This window comes from Portunus trituberculatus, chromosome 50, assembly GCF_017591435.1.
Source record: "Portunus trituberculatus isolate SZX2019 chromosome 50, ASM1759143v1, whole genome shotgun sequence".
Classification (NCBI taxonomy): Eukaryota; Metazoa; Arthropoda; class Malacostraca; order Decapoda; family Portunidae; genus Portunus; species Portunus trituberculatus.
The window spans coordinates 26,248,623-26,263,361 of NC_059304.1; the positions used below are offsets into that span (position 1 = coordinate 26,248,623).

Here is a 14,739-nt window from a genome sequence, read left to right on the forward strand (position 1 = left end):
CCAGATTTATTTTTGTGATACTTTAACCTTAAGTCTTTGCCCAGGGGGTGTGTGGCAAGGCCCATCCTCCTCCTTTGTTGTAAAAACTTATTAATTCAACAATAAATGTATCAATCAATCAATCATGATGCTGTATATAGATTTGGTAATTAAGAATGTTTGAGAAGAAACTGGAAATGCTCGTTAATTTTATGCTCTGTACGTCTATAGGTAGATCCAATAACCACGAAATAAAAACACAAAAGGTGACCGCATCGAGAAGATAGAATTTGTGAAATGCTATGAAATTATCCAGCTGATTAAATAAATGTTGTTTTGGCAAATAAAATACCATAGAACAGCGCGTTTCGATCTTAACATGTGGTGCTGAAATCAATCATAAGGGGTGCTGGGAAGTGATGCACACACTTCATGCACTTTCTTTTATCCTTCTAATAACAACATATTAGTTAGGGGTGCTGGACTGCTCAAACATGACAACAGGTGTTATGGTCGGAAAAAGTTAGGAAATGCTGCCATAGTAGTACGTGTCTTAAGTGTCTGAGGAGAGTAAAAATAAAGCTTAAAATATCGCTCAGGGACCGTACTAGCTGTTTGCTTCCCGGAAATACTTGAATTTCAATTCTGAAGCTGGAAAACAAAGATGAGAAACTGCTTATATGGATAAATAGAAGTTTATAGATTTATTTCTTGACTTGATGGACAGATTATGTGCAACGTTGTAATGGGAGCTGTTGTTTTGACGAATATTTGGTGTTTGTGGGTACCTTACTGATGTGGTCACAAATTTTGTACAACCTTAAGGTTGTTTATTTGCTGAAAACACATCACAAAAATATACTGATGAAAATATCTAACATTTTTTCATCATTTGGTTGAGAAAAACAAAGTTGGCGAAAACCTTTTTTTTTTAAAAGATTGTTGGGATCGGGGGTGGGGTTGAGGCGCGCCAAGGGCTGACTATTTACCTTGGGGACAGGTCAGGCGAGGTCAAGAACTCGGTGGCAGGTTTGTGGTAGTTTATTTCACGAGCCCTGGTGGTGAAGAGCGTGCAGGGTGGCTGTAGGAGGTTCAGGGAAGCTTGTAGTGGCGGCTATGGTGACGGCGAAGCGTGTAAGATAAAGGTGAGGCAAGTAAACACCCGCGGCACCCCAGCTACTCCAGGCCAGGCACTGGTAACACTCCTGGCCTTGCTGCTTCTCGCCACCTTGCAATTATCTGGTCATAAAGAAAGACTGCTCGAACGTCTTCCCTAAATGTGTGTGTGAAGAAGTGTTTCACTAGTCCAGGGAAGGTCGTGGGAGGTAGGCAGTGTGTGGCGGGCACTTACTCATCTGTCCGTTTATTTACTCTTAGTTTAAGGTTAAGAGATAATAAGGACTGTCCATGAGTGACTGACATGCTACGTAGGTATTGTTTCGTGCGTACAAAGAAACATGACGTGAAGGGCCGCATGTGTAGATGCTAAGGAAGAGTTTGTTGTTATTCACCTGTTTTACTCATTGTGGGTTGAGACTATACAAACCAGTCTTTCAATGTTAATTAATTTGGGAGCTATGATCTGAAGTTGGGTTAAATTTGAAAGTACTCCCTAAATGTTTTTGGATGCTTATAAGGAGAGTACATATGCTGGTTAGGAGAGAGTACATGATATGAGTGTCCCAAACTATGGTCATCCTCCTGTTTTTTTTTTTTTTTGTTCATATATATTCCAATATTTTTTATTATTTTGATTCAGATTATGGTATAAAAGAGACTACAAATATGTAGTTACTTCTCTACTGTTGATTGAGGTTTTGTAATTAATATCCATGCCGATTTTGAATGCTTCTATGGTTTGCTCTTACCGTAATATGAGTTAGTCACTTGGGTACAGGTTTTGAGCTAAACTGGTAGTGATTTGTAACATTATTTTGTGCAGGATGGGGGAGCCACGAAGGTGCTGGCTGCGGTGGCATAACTACAGTGACTCTGTGACGTCAGCGCTGGAGGCCCTGCGCTATGACGAAGACTTCCTGGATGTCACTGTTGCATGTGAGGGACGCACCGTTAGGGCCCACAAATTGGTGCTGTCTGCTTGCAGTGCTTACTTCAGGAAGGTGCTTAAGGTACTAAACATAAGACAAAGTTCAGGATGGGTAGATAAGAAGTATATAGCATACAGGATAGTGGCTGATTTTTATGAATTTTTTATAGGAAATGCATTGTTAGCATGTCAGTTATATGTTTAATATGCTAACAGAAGAAAATTACTAAAATTACACCTTTGTTGGTTAGCTCTTAGGTGTTCTGCTACTTGGATACATTTGTGATATAAATTTATAATATCTCTTTATGATATGATAGACAACCTGATGAAGAGAATAAGATTTTTGGCAGATGATTAGCCAAGGATGGGAATCAGTACCTTTTTGTAATAATTCTGTGGACACTATTATTTTTATTTGTTCTGGATATGTTGCTGGTATGCTACTTTTTTATTGATCTTTTCATACTGGGAAAGATGTTGAGATATGGATATATGCTATTAACAGTTATGATAGAAAGAACAAATAATTGTGTAAATTGGATCACCAAAGTAACTTATGCCAGAAGTAATGAGAGTTAAAATGAATGAGAGAGAGAGAGAGAGATATTAATACTGATATTGATATTCTTTATTGGCAATATGATACATCTGATATTATGGATCAGTTTAAACAGAAACAAAGATACATGCCAGGTCCATTAAGCTGAAGCCTTTTTTAGGACCTTATCAATTAACATTGAAAAATAGGAGCTGAAATATGCTGGCCTCAAAGTTAAAGAAGTTAAAGAAACAGTACATACATATACACATGCATTCACACACATACTTTCATGTACTTTCATGTTGGTTCTCAAATGCATATGTAAACATACAGTCGATGCGGAAAAGGCTGGCTGGCCGTTCTTTGTTCCTAATTAGATAGTATACACTTGGCGGTAAAGGGAATAAATGCCCTGGGTAAAATTGGCTACATATTAACTATATTCTAGTTGTCACCCATCACTCAGTGACTATAAATGACATGAATCATGTCTCAGTGTCATTTGATATGTTAATGTTTAAAAGTGACCACTGTCCTAAAATTTTTTGGTGTTTGCCTTGAATAATCATGCCTGACATATGTACACCATGACTGGGAAGTCTCTCGATCATGATACAAGGGTCACAGTGATCCAGTGTCATGAATTAGGCCTTCAAATTAAAGAAATAGTAAATGAACTGGTGTGAGTGAGAGAAGTGTTCGCTGCTTAGTTGCAAAATTCAAAGCGTCTGGCGGTGCTGTGTTCCTACCTCAGCTAAAAGTACTGGGAGACCCATGAAAATAAGTGAAACTTTGCTCAGAAAAAGAGAGGAAGAAAAAGTTTGCTTTACAGAAATGGAAACACAACAGAAAGAAAAAGTAGACCTAACCCAAGAGATAGTGAAAGTAATCAAACAAAATAAATCAATGATAAGGGATACGGTACAGTGGACAAAAAGAAAAGAATAGTTATCTTTAGATTGAATGAAGAAAAGGAACCTGTAAAATCAAAGAGGGAGAAAGAACAAAAAAGGTAACAGAGGATGTGGTGTGTTGAGGGGGAAGGTGAGGACTGGATGAGTGAAATTGATGAAGTACACAGACTAGGAAAATATACAGAATGAGGAAGAAGACCACTGAAAGTCAAATTCAGAGCACAAACAACAACATCAGAGGTGATACAACATGCAAGGAGACTGGACAAGACAGAACAATACCAGAAAATTTGGATAAAATGTGATATGAATGAGGAGAGAAATAAAATGTACGATTTTATAAGAGATGCAAAAGAAAAAAAATAAGAACAGATTGGAGGAAGAGAAGAAAAAAAGTTTTACTGGAAGGTCAAGGACAAGAGGATGAGAATGTGGTATCAGAAAAGGAAATAATAAGAGGAATCATTAATGTAAGTAGAAACAGTAAATGGTCAGTAGCATGTACAAACATAAATGGTATAATATGAACATTGCATGAAGTTAATAATTATGTTAAAATAAAGCAGCCAGACATGGGTTTTACAGAAACTAAACTAAATGAGCCAGCAGAAAATATAAATATTGGAGATGGAAACTATAATGTGTGGTTAAGATCTAGGAATAGTAAGAAAGGAGGAAGAGTGATGTTACTGACCAAGAAGAATATAGCAGTGGAAAATGCAGAGATGGGAGAAGGTGTGGCGGAAGTAATCAAAATTAAGATAAAAGGAAAGGGAGAGGGAAAAAGAGATCTTGCAGTAATATATGGAATCAAGATGAATATACGGAAGTGTTGAGAGATATGAGAGATACTGGAAATTGTTTAAAAAATATATTGCAAGAAAGTAGGAATGTAAAACTTTTATGAGTGACTTCAGCTGCAAAGAGGGATGCTGGGAGAACTGGCCCATGCAAGGAAGTGAAGAGTCGTGGTGATATACACTACTAAACCTAATAATGATTGACACTATGACACAGTGGATTGGGGAGACTACAAGAGTTGGAGGAAATTAAGAGGCATCGAGGCTTGACTTGTTGTTTAAGAAAGAGGTTGTCATCTTTGAAGATATAAATTATCAGTGCTCTCTAGGTAAAAGTGACCATCTAGTAATTGAATTTAGCTTGGACAGCAGCTCAGTAGTAAATAGGAATGAACTTCACAAGAATGGAAGATATAATTATGGAAAGGCAGACTTTGCAAAGTTAAGGGAATACTTTGCAGAAGTTGAGTGGAATCAACTATACACAGCAAAATATTGTACAGAGAAAGTGGGATATATTTACAAATATTTATAATGAAGGGATTAAAAGATATGATCTCGAAATCAGATTCAGTGAGGGGGAGAGGAAAGGAAGACTGGAATAACACAAGATATAAATTTGCCAAAGTGAAAAAGAAGCAGCATGGATTAGATGGAGAAAAGATATAAATTTGCCAAAGTGAAAAAGAAGCAGCATGGATAAGATGGAGAAAAAGAAGAGGATTTAATAATTGGAAAGAATTTAAGTTAGTAAGAAATGATTATGTCCAAACCCTAAGAGAGGAACAAAGGAACTATGGGAAAGATGTAGTTTACAAATGCAAAAATGAGCTGAAATGCTTTCATAAATATGTTAATGGGAAAATAAGAAAAAAAGCAAACAATAGATAGATTAGAAGTTGATTATGTTTCATACAAGGATGCAAGATTGCAGCCAGAAATAATGAATAGGTGCTTCCAGTTGGTATTCACAAAAGAAAATAAGTTTGAAGGGTCACAAACAGGTCACAAGGACAATGAAATGAGGGAGATCCATGTGGAAGTCAAAGAAATCAAGATTATGAAAATGCATGTGAATAAGGCTAAAGGACTAGATGGGGTGTCAAACTGAATACTGAGGGAATGTAATGACCAGCTGGCAGAGATATTACACAACATCATAGTATGTTCTTTTATGGAAGGAAAAGTCCCTCTAGACTGGAAAAGGGCTGATATTGTACCAATTTTCAAGAGAGGTAACAAAGAAGAACCATTGAACTACAGGCCAGTGTCCCTAATATGCATGGTTGCAAAAATAGCAGAAAAAATAGTTAAAGATAAATGGATGCAACAGCTAGAAGAGTCACATTCAATAACTGGATGACAATTTTGTTTCAGAAGTGGAAGATCTTGTGTCACAAACTTAGAGTTTCTACAGTAGAACAATAGATATAATTCAGGAGAGGGACGGATGGGCAGACTGTGTCTACTTGGATCTTAAAAGAAGCTTTTGTTGATAAAGTATCCCATCAGAGATTGCTATGGAAAATTAAAAACTTAAATGTTTTACAGGGGGAAGTGCTGAATTGAATAACAGGCTTCTTAAAGAACAGTTGAATGAGAACAGTGATAAAAAGTGAACGATCAAAATGGTGTAGAGTTATAGGTGGAGTTCCACAGGGAACAGTTCTGGCCCTAGTAATGTTTATATTGTATATGTATATGGTAGAATAGCTGGACAGTTATATATGCTTATTTGCAGATGACACAAAGTTACTGAAACGAGTGGAAAATGACATGGATTGTGAATCGCTACAGAAAGACTTGAGTAAGATACGCGAGTAGAGCAAGAAATGGGAAATGGAATTTAATGCAAAAAAAATGCAAAATGATGAATCTAGGGAAAAAGCAAAAGAAGACAGATAAGACCTTACACTATGGGAGGAGTAGAAATTCAGAAAACAAAAGAAAAGACCTGGGTATTACAATAAATGTCAATTTACCACCTGAAAAATGTGTAAACAATATAGTTGGGGAAACATACGAGTTATTAAAACAAATGAAATGGGCATTTACCTATATAGATGAAAAGATGATGAAAAACCTAATAGCATACATGATTCAACCTAAATTTATTTTATGGTCACCTTATAATAAGGGAGATATGAAAAAGATAGATAGGATTCAAAGAGCTGCAACTGAAATGGTTCCAAGCTTAAGAGACCTAACTTATAAGCATAGATTAAAGAGATTGAAACTTCCAACATTGCAACAGAGAAGAGAAAGAGGAGACCTAATTGCTATATACAGGGCATGGAAGGAGAGGGATACAGTTGACAAAGAAGACTTATTGGTGGGAGACTCAAGAAATACAAGGGGACACAGCATGAAATTTAAAAAGATCGTGTGTAGAAGAGACATTAAGAAATATAGTTTCCAAATAGAAGCATAAAAGTATGGAACAATTTTGATAAAACAGCAGTTTAAGGAAGAAATATTCATGACTTTAAGGCTAAACTGTATGACTGTAGTTATGGAGACAGGACAGCATGAACATAGCTCTTTTCCTGTAAAACTCAACTACTGTTGAATTTTGATAACTCAGACCTCAATAACTTGGATTTTCGCTATAAGTCGGACTCTGACCGACCTAGGGACTAAGTCTGGGTTGAACTGCCCGCTTGAGTTTTTTTTTTTCAACTTTTCACTTTCTCTTATCTCATTTTTTATTGACATTATCAAAAATATAATTCCAACAAAAAATTGCAATGTATTTGTAGTGTAAAATGATATCAAACAAAAGTCAATCAAAGTTTATACAGATTTTGTGAAAAATTTTTGAAGTGTAAAAAACTACTTTTTGAAATTTTTCATAATTTGTCCTTATTTTGCTGTTTCTATTCATCTGAATGTCATGAAATTTTCACACATTATGTATACAATGGTGACTTCCTGGAGCATAATAGGATGATAATGTATCAGATCCCTGCTTCTCTAGAAAATATTCACTCTTATGTGAGAGTTCAGAAGGAATGTCACCGCAATCTGTTGTTTTACAACTGAATTGGACACTCTCTGATTTGTTATTAGTGTGTTCAAGTGAGATAATTCTACAGTGAAGTAATTATTACTCGTCTGCTCCAGCTTTGTACCTGTCTCAAAATAATCTTTTGTAATAGTGTTATTGTGAGTTATGTGAGGTATAGTTGTCATGATGAAAGTAGTGAGAAAAAAAAGTGTTTGTAAAGATCACAGCAGTCTTATGATATAAAGAGAGGGTGGAGAAGTGTGGTAGTGAGGCATGGGGTGAGGCAAGACCAGGGTCACAGAGGGGGAGATAACATGTGTGATGGAGGGGATTTAAGTTCCAGCTGTCAGCCACAGTGGTCTTACAATGATACATTTGTTTCTTGTTGTTTTCTCTTCTTCTTGAAGTTTTTGATTTTAATTCTCATCAATTTATGCCTGCAAGGATGTTACTTCTGAAAAAGTAGAGAGCTTAATGACACCTCCCCTCTTGACACTTGGCCATATATTGTATAGGGTTTGAGTCATGCTATGATGCAACCACACAAGATATTTAAAAATGGCTTTCTGGTGGGAAGGGTATTTGATTATCAAAAAATAGACTACACCATTTGGTAATTTATGGTCTGAAAATTCAGAGAGAATAGTAAACCCAAAATTTTTAACTCTCTTAAAAATTAAATGTATAAATCTGTCTAAGTTGAACTGCCCGTCTGTTTTATATATTTATTTTTTTTATGAAGGGTGTCAAAATTCATATAAGTTGGACATTCGTATTTGTCAGACCAACCCCTATTAGTCTGAGTTAGTGACTTTAGGATTTAGCTAGGACAAGGAATTTTCTGGATTCAAGGAGGAAAGAATAATATGCAAAGGATCATCATGGTGAAAAAGAAAATTGAATATCTGAAAGAGATGATCGTTGTGGTATTCGAGAAGCAGGAACAGCTGATCGCGAAATACAAGGAGCTGAAGGAAAAATGTGACATGCTAGATAATAGTTAAAATGAACAATGAGATGAAGAAAATTTTGAATAAAATAGAAAGGAAGAACAACATCCCTAAGGGCAAATGTGAGAATTATGAACTGGAATTACAAGGATTACAGGATAAGTTAAACACTAGTTCAGGGACAGGAAAAGGGATAACTGAAACCAAACTGGAAGAATGGAAAAAGGGCTGGGTAAAAGAGCAAGAAAAAGATTGCGGAAGTAGTGAAGCAACAAACAAGGGAGAAAACAAAGGTCACAGCTATACAAGTGATCAAAGAAAAGGAAGAGTTTGTGAGAGATACAGTGCACAAAAAGAAGTGTATGGTTATATATGGAGTAGAAGAGAAAAAGAACTCAGTGAAATTTGTGAGGAAGAAGGAGGAGAAAGAGATAGTTAAGGAAAGATGAAGAACAGAGTCTTGAAAAATGAATAGAGGAAATATAATGACTTTGACTATTTAACTTCCAAAGTGGAGTATATTCTGTCCCTCTGTCCCTTCATGGAGATCTCCATCCTTGTAGATTTCAATGTTCACTACCAGCTTTGGCTTTCTTCTTCTTCACTGACTATTCTGGTGAACTTTGCTATCCTTTCATGACTTAGAGAAACTGGTGCATTACCCTACTCGTATTCCTGACCATCTTGGAGATACTCTCAACATTCTTGACTTTTTCCTTATCTCTAATCCTTCTGCTTATGCTACAACTTTATCTTATCTGTTGGGCTCCTCCGGTCACAATCTCATATCTATATCTTGTCATATTTCTCCAATCCCTCCCCAGGATCTCCCGAAGTGGAGGTGCCTATGGTGTTTTGTCTCTGCCAGTTAAGGGGGACTTGAGGAGGTATTATGCTGATTTTCCATGAAGTGATTACTGTTTCTGTGTCAGAGACCCATCTCTGTGTGCTGAACACATAACAGAGGTGATGGTGTCTGGCATGGAGGTATACGTTCCTCACCCTTTTTCTCATCCTAAACCTGCTAAGCCTTGGTCTAACACAGCCTTTTTTTGTGCTGTACATGATGAGAGATTGCCCACAAAAGGTACTTGAGCCTTCCATCACCTGAATCTCATGCACTTTATATTTCTTCCTGGAATCATGCCAAGTCTGTTCTCCAACTTGCCAAACACTCCTTCATAAATAAAAAATGTCAAAATCTTTCAAACTCCAACTCCCCTCAAGACTTCTGGCATCTGGCCTAAAACATAACCATTAACTTTACTTCATCTTTCCCTCCTTTATTTCATCCTGATGGCACCACTGCCATCACATCTGTCTCTAAAGCTGAACTCTTCTCTGAAACCTTTGCTAACAACTCCACCTTGGATGAATCTGGGCTTGTCCCTCCCTCTGACTATTTCATATAATAAAAAATTCTTCGTAATGATTTTTTCCATGCCCTCGCTGGCCTAAACCCTTGGAATTCTTATGGACCTGACGAGGCCCCTCCTATTGTTCTCAGAAACTGTGCTTCCATTCTTGCACCTTGCCTGACCAAACTCATTCAACTATGTCTATTGTCTTCTACCTTTCCTTCATGCTGGAACTTTGCCTACATTCAGCCTGTTGCTAAAAAGGGTGACCATTCTAATCCTTCAAACTACCGTCTTATAGCTTTAATTTCTTGCTTGTCTAAAATATTCAGTCTGTCCTCAATAGGAAGATTCTCAAACATCTTTCACTTTACAATCTTCTATCTGATTGCCAGTATGGCTTCTGTCAAGGCCACTCTACTGGTGATCTGGATTTCCTTACTGAGTCTTGGTCATCCTCTTTTAGAGATTTCGTTAAAACTTTTGCTTTTGCGTCAGGCATATCAAAAGTTATTTATATAGTCAGGCACAAAGCTTTGATTTCAAAACTGCCGTCCTACAATTTCTCTTCTCTTCTCTGCAACTTTATCTCAAGTTTCCTTTCTGACCGTTTTATTGTAGCTGTGGTAGATGGCCACTGTTCTTCTCCTAAATCTATTAACAGTAGTGTTCTTCAGAGTTCTGTCTTGTCACCCACTCTCTTTGTTATTCGTTAATGATCTTCTTAACCAAACTTCATGCCCTATCCACTCTTATGCTGATGATACCACCCAACACTTTTCCATATCTTTTCAGAGATTACCAACCCTTCGGGAAGTCAATAGATCATGCAGGGATGCCAGAGAATGCTTGCCTTCTGATCTTCTAAGATTTCTGATTCGGCAGAGAAAACTTAGTAATGTTCAATACCTCAAAAATTAAATTCTGCCATATATCAACTTAACGCAACGAAATTGGCAACTATCCCATCTTCTTCAATGACACTCAGCTGTTACCATCTTTAACACTGAATATCTTCAGTCTGTCGTTTACTCGTATACAAAAGGTACTTGAGTCTTCCATCTCCTGAATCTCACGCACTTTATATTTCTGTCCGAAATCATGCCAAGTCTGTTCTTCAACTTGCCAAACACTCCTTCATAAATAGAAAATGTCAAAATCTTTCAAACTCAAACTCCCCTCAAGACTTCTGGCATATAGCCAAAAGCATCTCAAATAACTTCTCTTCTTTCCCTCCTTTATTTCATCCTGATGGCACCACTGCCATCTCTTGTGTCTCTAAAGCTGAACTCCTCTCAAACTTTTGCTCACAACTCCACCTTGGATGATTTTGGGCTTGTCCCTCCCTCTCCTCCTCCCTCTGACAATTTCATGATTACAATTAAAATTCTTCGTAACGATGTTTTCCATGCCCTCGCTGGCCTAAACCCTTGGAAGGCTTATGGTCCTGATGGGGTACCTCCTATTGTTCTCAAAAACTGTGCTTCTGTGCTTGCACCTTGCCTGGCCAAAATCTTCCAACTTTGTCTAACTACTTCTACCTTTCCTTCCTGCTGTAAGTTTGCCAACATTCAGCTAGTTCCTAAAAAAGGTGACCATTCCAATCCTTCAAACTACTGCCCTGTAGCTTTAATCTCTTACTTGGCTAAAGTTTTTGAATCTATCCTGAATAGGAAGATTCTCAAACATTTGTCACTTCTCAATCTTCTGTCTGATCACCAGTATGGCTTCCATCAAGGTTGCTCTACTGGTGATCTTCTGGCTTTCCTTACTGAGTCTTGATCATCCTCTTTTAGAGATTTCGGTGAAACTTTTGCTGTAGCGTTAGACATATCAAAATTGATAGAGTCTGGCATAAAGCTTTGATTTCAATACTGCCCTCCTACAGTTTCTATCCTTCTCTCTGCAACTTTATCTCAAATTTCCTTTCTGACAACTCTATTGCAGCTGTGGTAGACGGCCACTGTTTTTCTCCTAAATCTATTAATAGTGGTGTTCCTCAGGGTTCTGTCCTGTCACCCACTCTCTTTCTATTACTCATTAATGACCACCTTAACCAAACTTCTTTCCTTATCCACTCCTATGCTGATGATACCACCCTACATCTTTCCACGTCCTTTCAGAGACGACCAACCCTTCAGGAAGTCAACAGATCACGCAGGGATGCCACAGAACGCCTGACTTCTGATCTTTCTAAGATTTCCGATTGGGGCAGAGAAAATCTAGTAGTTTTCAATGCCTCAAAAACTCAATTCCTCCATCTATCAACTCGACACAACCTTCCAGACAACTATCCCCTCTTCTTCAATGACACTCAACTGTCTCCCTCTTCCACAATGAATATCCTCAGTCTGTCCTTTGCTCACAATCTTAACTGGAAACTTCACATCTCATCTCTTGCTAAAACAGCTTCTATGAAGTTAGGTGTTCTGAGGTGTCTCTGCCAGTTTTTCTCACCTCTTCAACTGCTAACTCTGTTCAAGGGCCTTATCCACCCTTGTATGGAGTACTCTTTGCATGTTTGTGGGTATTCCAGTTATACAGTTTTACTAGATAGGGTGGAATCTAAAGCTTTTCGTCTCATCAACTCCCCTCCTCTGACTAACTGTCTTCAGCCTCTTTCTCACCACTGAAATGTTGCACCTCTTTATCTTTTATCGCTACTTTCATGCTAAATGCTCTACTGATCGTGCTAACTGCATGCCTCCCCTGGTCTTGCGGCCTCGCTGCACAAGGCTTTCTTCTTCCTCTCATCCCTATTCTGTTCAATTCTGTAATGCAAGAGTTAACCAGTACTCTCACTCATTTATCCCTTTCACTGGTAAACTCTGGAACTCACTCCCTGCATCTGTATTTCTGACTTCCTACTTGTCTTTTTTTAAGAGGGAGGTATCAAAGCATTTGCTCCCCAATTTTGGCTGACGCTTTACCACTTTTTAGAGAGCCAGCACTTAAGTGGGCCTTTTTTTTATATTTTCTTTTTTTTTTTTGCCCTTGGGTGGCTCTCTCTCCTACATAAAAAAAAAGAAAAGAAATTAAACTGAAAACTTCCACATCTCATCTCTTGCTAAAACAGCTTCTATGAAGTTAAGTATTCTGGGCTGTCTCCTCCATTTTTTCCTGCCTCTCCAACTGCTAATTCTGTACAAGGGTCTTATCCGTCATTGTATGGAGTACTCTTCGCATGGTTGGGGGGATTCCACTCACACAGTTTTATAAGATAGGGTGGAATTAAAAGCTTCACATGTTATCAACTGCCTTCCTCTGATTGGTTGTCTTCAGTTTCTCTCTCACTGTGGGAATGTTGCATCTCTTGCTATTTTTTATCGCTATTTTCATAGTAACTGCTCTACTGACCTTGCTAACTGCATACCTCCTTTCCTTCTGTGGTCTTGTTGCACAAGACATTCTTCTTCCTCTCACCCATATTCTGTTCAACTCTGTAATACAAGAATTAACCAGTAGTCTCGATCATTCATACCAAACTCTGGAACTCACTGCCTGCTTCTGTATTTCCATGTTCCTATGACTTGACTTCTTTTAAGAGGGAGGTTTCAAGACATTTGTCACTGACTTCTAGATAACTCTTAATAACTGTAAGGGAATTGGCAATCCAATGGGCCTTTTTTTCACTTTGTTTTTTGCCCTTGATCAGTCTCCTCTCGCATAAAAAAAAAGAAAAATAGTGAGGGGACAAAGTTAAATGAGATCATAAGTTTGGGTAGAAGAAATTTTGGCAAGGTCCTGAAAACTGGCTGGTAAGGCAGAATATAAAATATTTGGATAAAGAGAGAGATGAATCTAAAAGAAATGGAAATAGTGAGAGGGGTAAGAAATGAAGCTAAGGAAAAAAAACAAGAGCATGAGAAGAAATTCTACTGGAGAGTGCTAGACATTAGATTGAGAAAATGGTATATTCGGGAAGGGAAAGAAAAGCATTAAGAGTCATGTATACAAACATAGATGGATTTATATCCAGAAACTTGGAATTGAGAGATTATATATTGAAAAATGAACCGGACGTGATATGTATAACAGAAATAAAGTTAGCCGAAGACGTCCAAGTAAATTTTAAGGAACAGGGATATAATGTTTGGACAGAGAGACAGAAGGGGAGAAAAGCAAGAGGAGGAGTATTGATAATGGCTTGAGAGAATATGTTTGTGGAGGAAGTACAGTATGACGATGGACTGCCAGAGGTTTTAAGCATAACAATTAAGACCAGCAGGAGAGAAATGAGGAGTATCATAGTAACATGTCTCAATGAAGACTAATACATGGAAGCTTGATGTACACAAAGAACTACAAATAGAAGTGCTAAACTGCCTGGACAATATGTTATGGAAAGACAGAAGAGTGCTACATGTGGGAGATCTAAACTGCAAACATGTAAATTGGGATGAATTGGATGTAAACAATTATGCTGGGCGTTGGTGGGAAAAAAGTGTTACAACTAGCCATGGTAAACACATTGGATCAATGGTTGAAGGACTATACATGGTATAGAGGGGAAGAATAACCATCTGTACTGGATTTGGTATTTACAAAAAAGCCAGAGATATCATAGTCCAATGGGAAAAAGTGTTCATGTGGTTTTAGAAATTGAATTAGAGGATCACAAAATTTTGAAATGTATTGAAGGATATAAATAAAAAGATTGAATCACACTAAAACAAATTTTGAAGGGTTAGGAAATTACTTTGGTAGTATTGATTTGTAGGAAAATATGCAAGGTAAGGCAGTCAAAGAGAGGTATGAAATATTCCTATACAAGTATAATACGGGGATAAAGAGATATGTTCCCACATACAGTGTAAAAGAGAGCAAACACATGTGATATAATGCTATATCTGCAAGAGCTAAAAAAGTGTAAGGATGCAGCTTGGAAAAAAATTAAGAAAGCAGCGAAATGAAGTAAGCAGGTAGAAGCATAAAGAGGCATGTAACAAATATGTTAGAATAATAAGTATATAAATGGAAAAATGACACACATAGACCATTCCTAAGTTAATTAAGGGATTAGGATGTATGAAACAATGGAAGAAATGAGTAAACTTTTGAATGAGAGCTTTAAAACAGTATTTAATGAAGAGGGAAAGTTCATAGAGACAAACAACCAAGAGACACAGGGAGGATTAAG

General features: G+C 37.4%; 1 protein-coding gene across 7 annotated transcripts in view; it reads left to right on the forward strand.

Annotated features, from left to right (window-relative positions):
* The first annotated feature begins 921 nt into the window (after window positions 1-921).
* LOC123500105 (protein abrupt-like) overlaps window positions 922-14,739 on the forward strand; it is a 46,397-nt gene continuing 32,579 nt past the window's right edge. The window contains exons 1-2 of one of the 7 annotated variants that reach the window (XM_045248766.1): window positions 922-1,008; window positions 1,922-2,108. In XM_045248766.1, coding sequence (XP_045104701.1) covers window positions 1,923-2,108 — 186 coding nt within the window. In that variant the 5' untranslated portion in view covers window positions 922-1,008; window position 1,922. The other 6 variants (XM_045248767.1, XM_045248768.1, XM_045248771.1 and 3 more) reach the window with 6 other exon arrangements.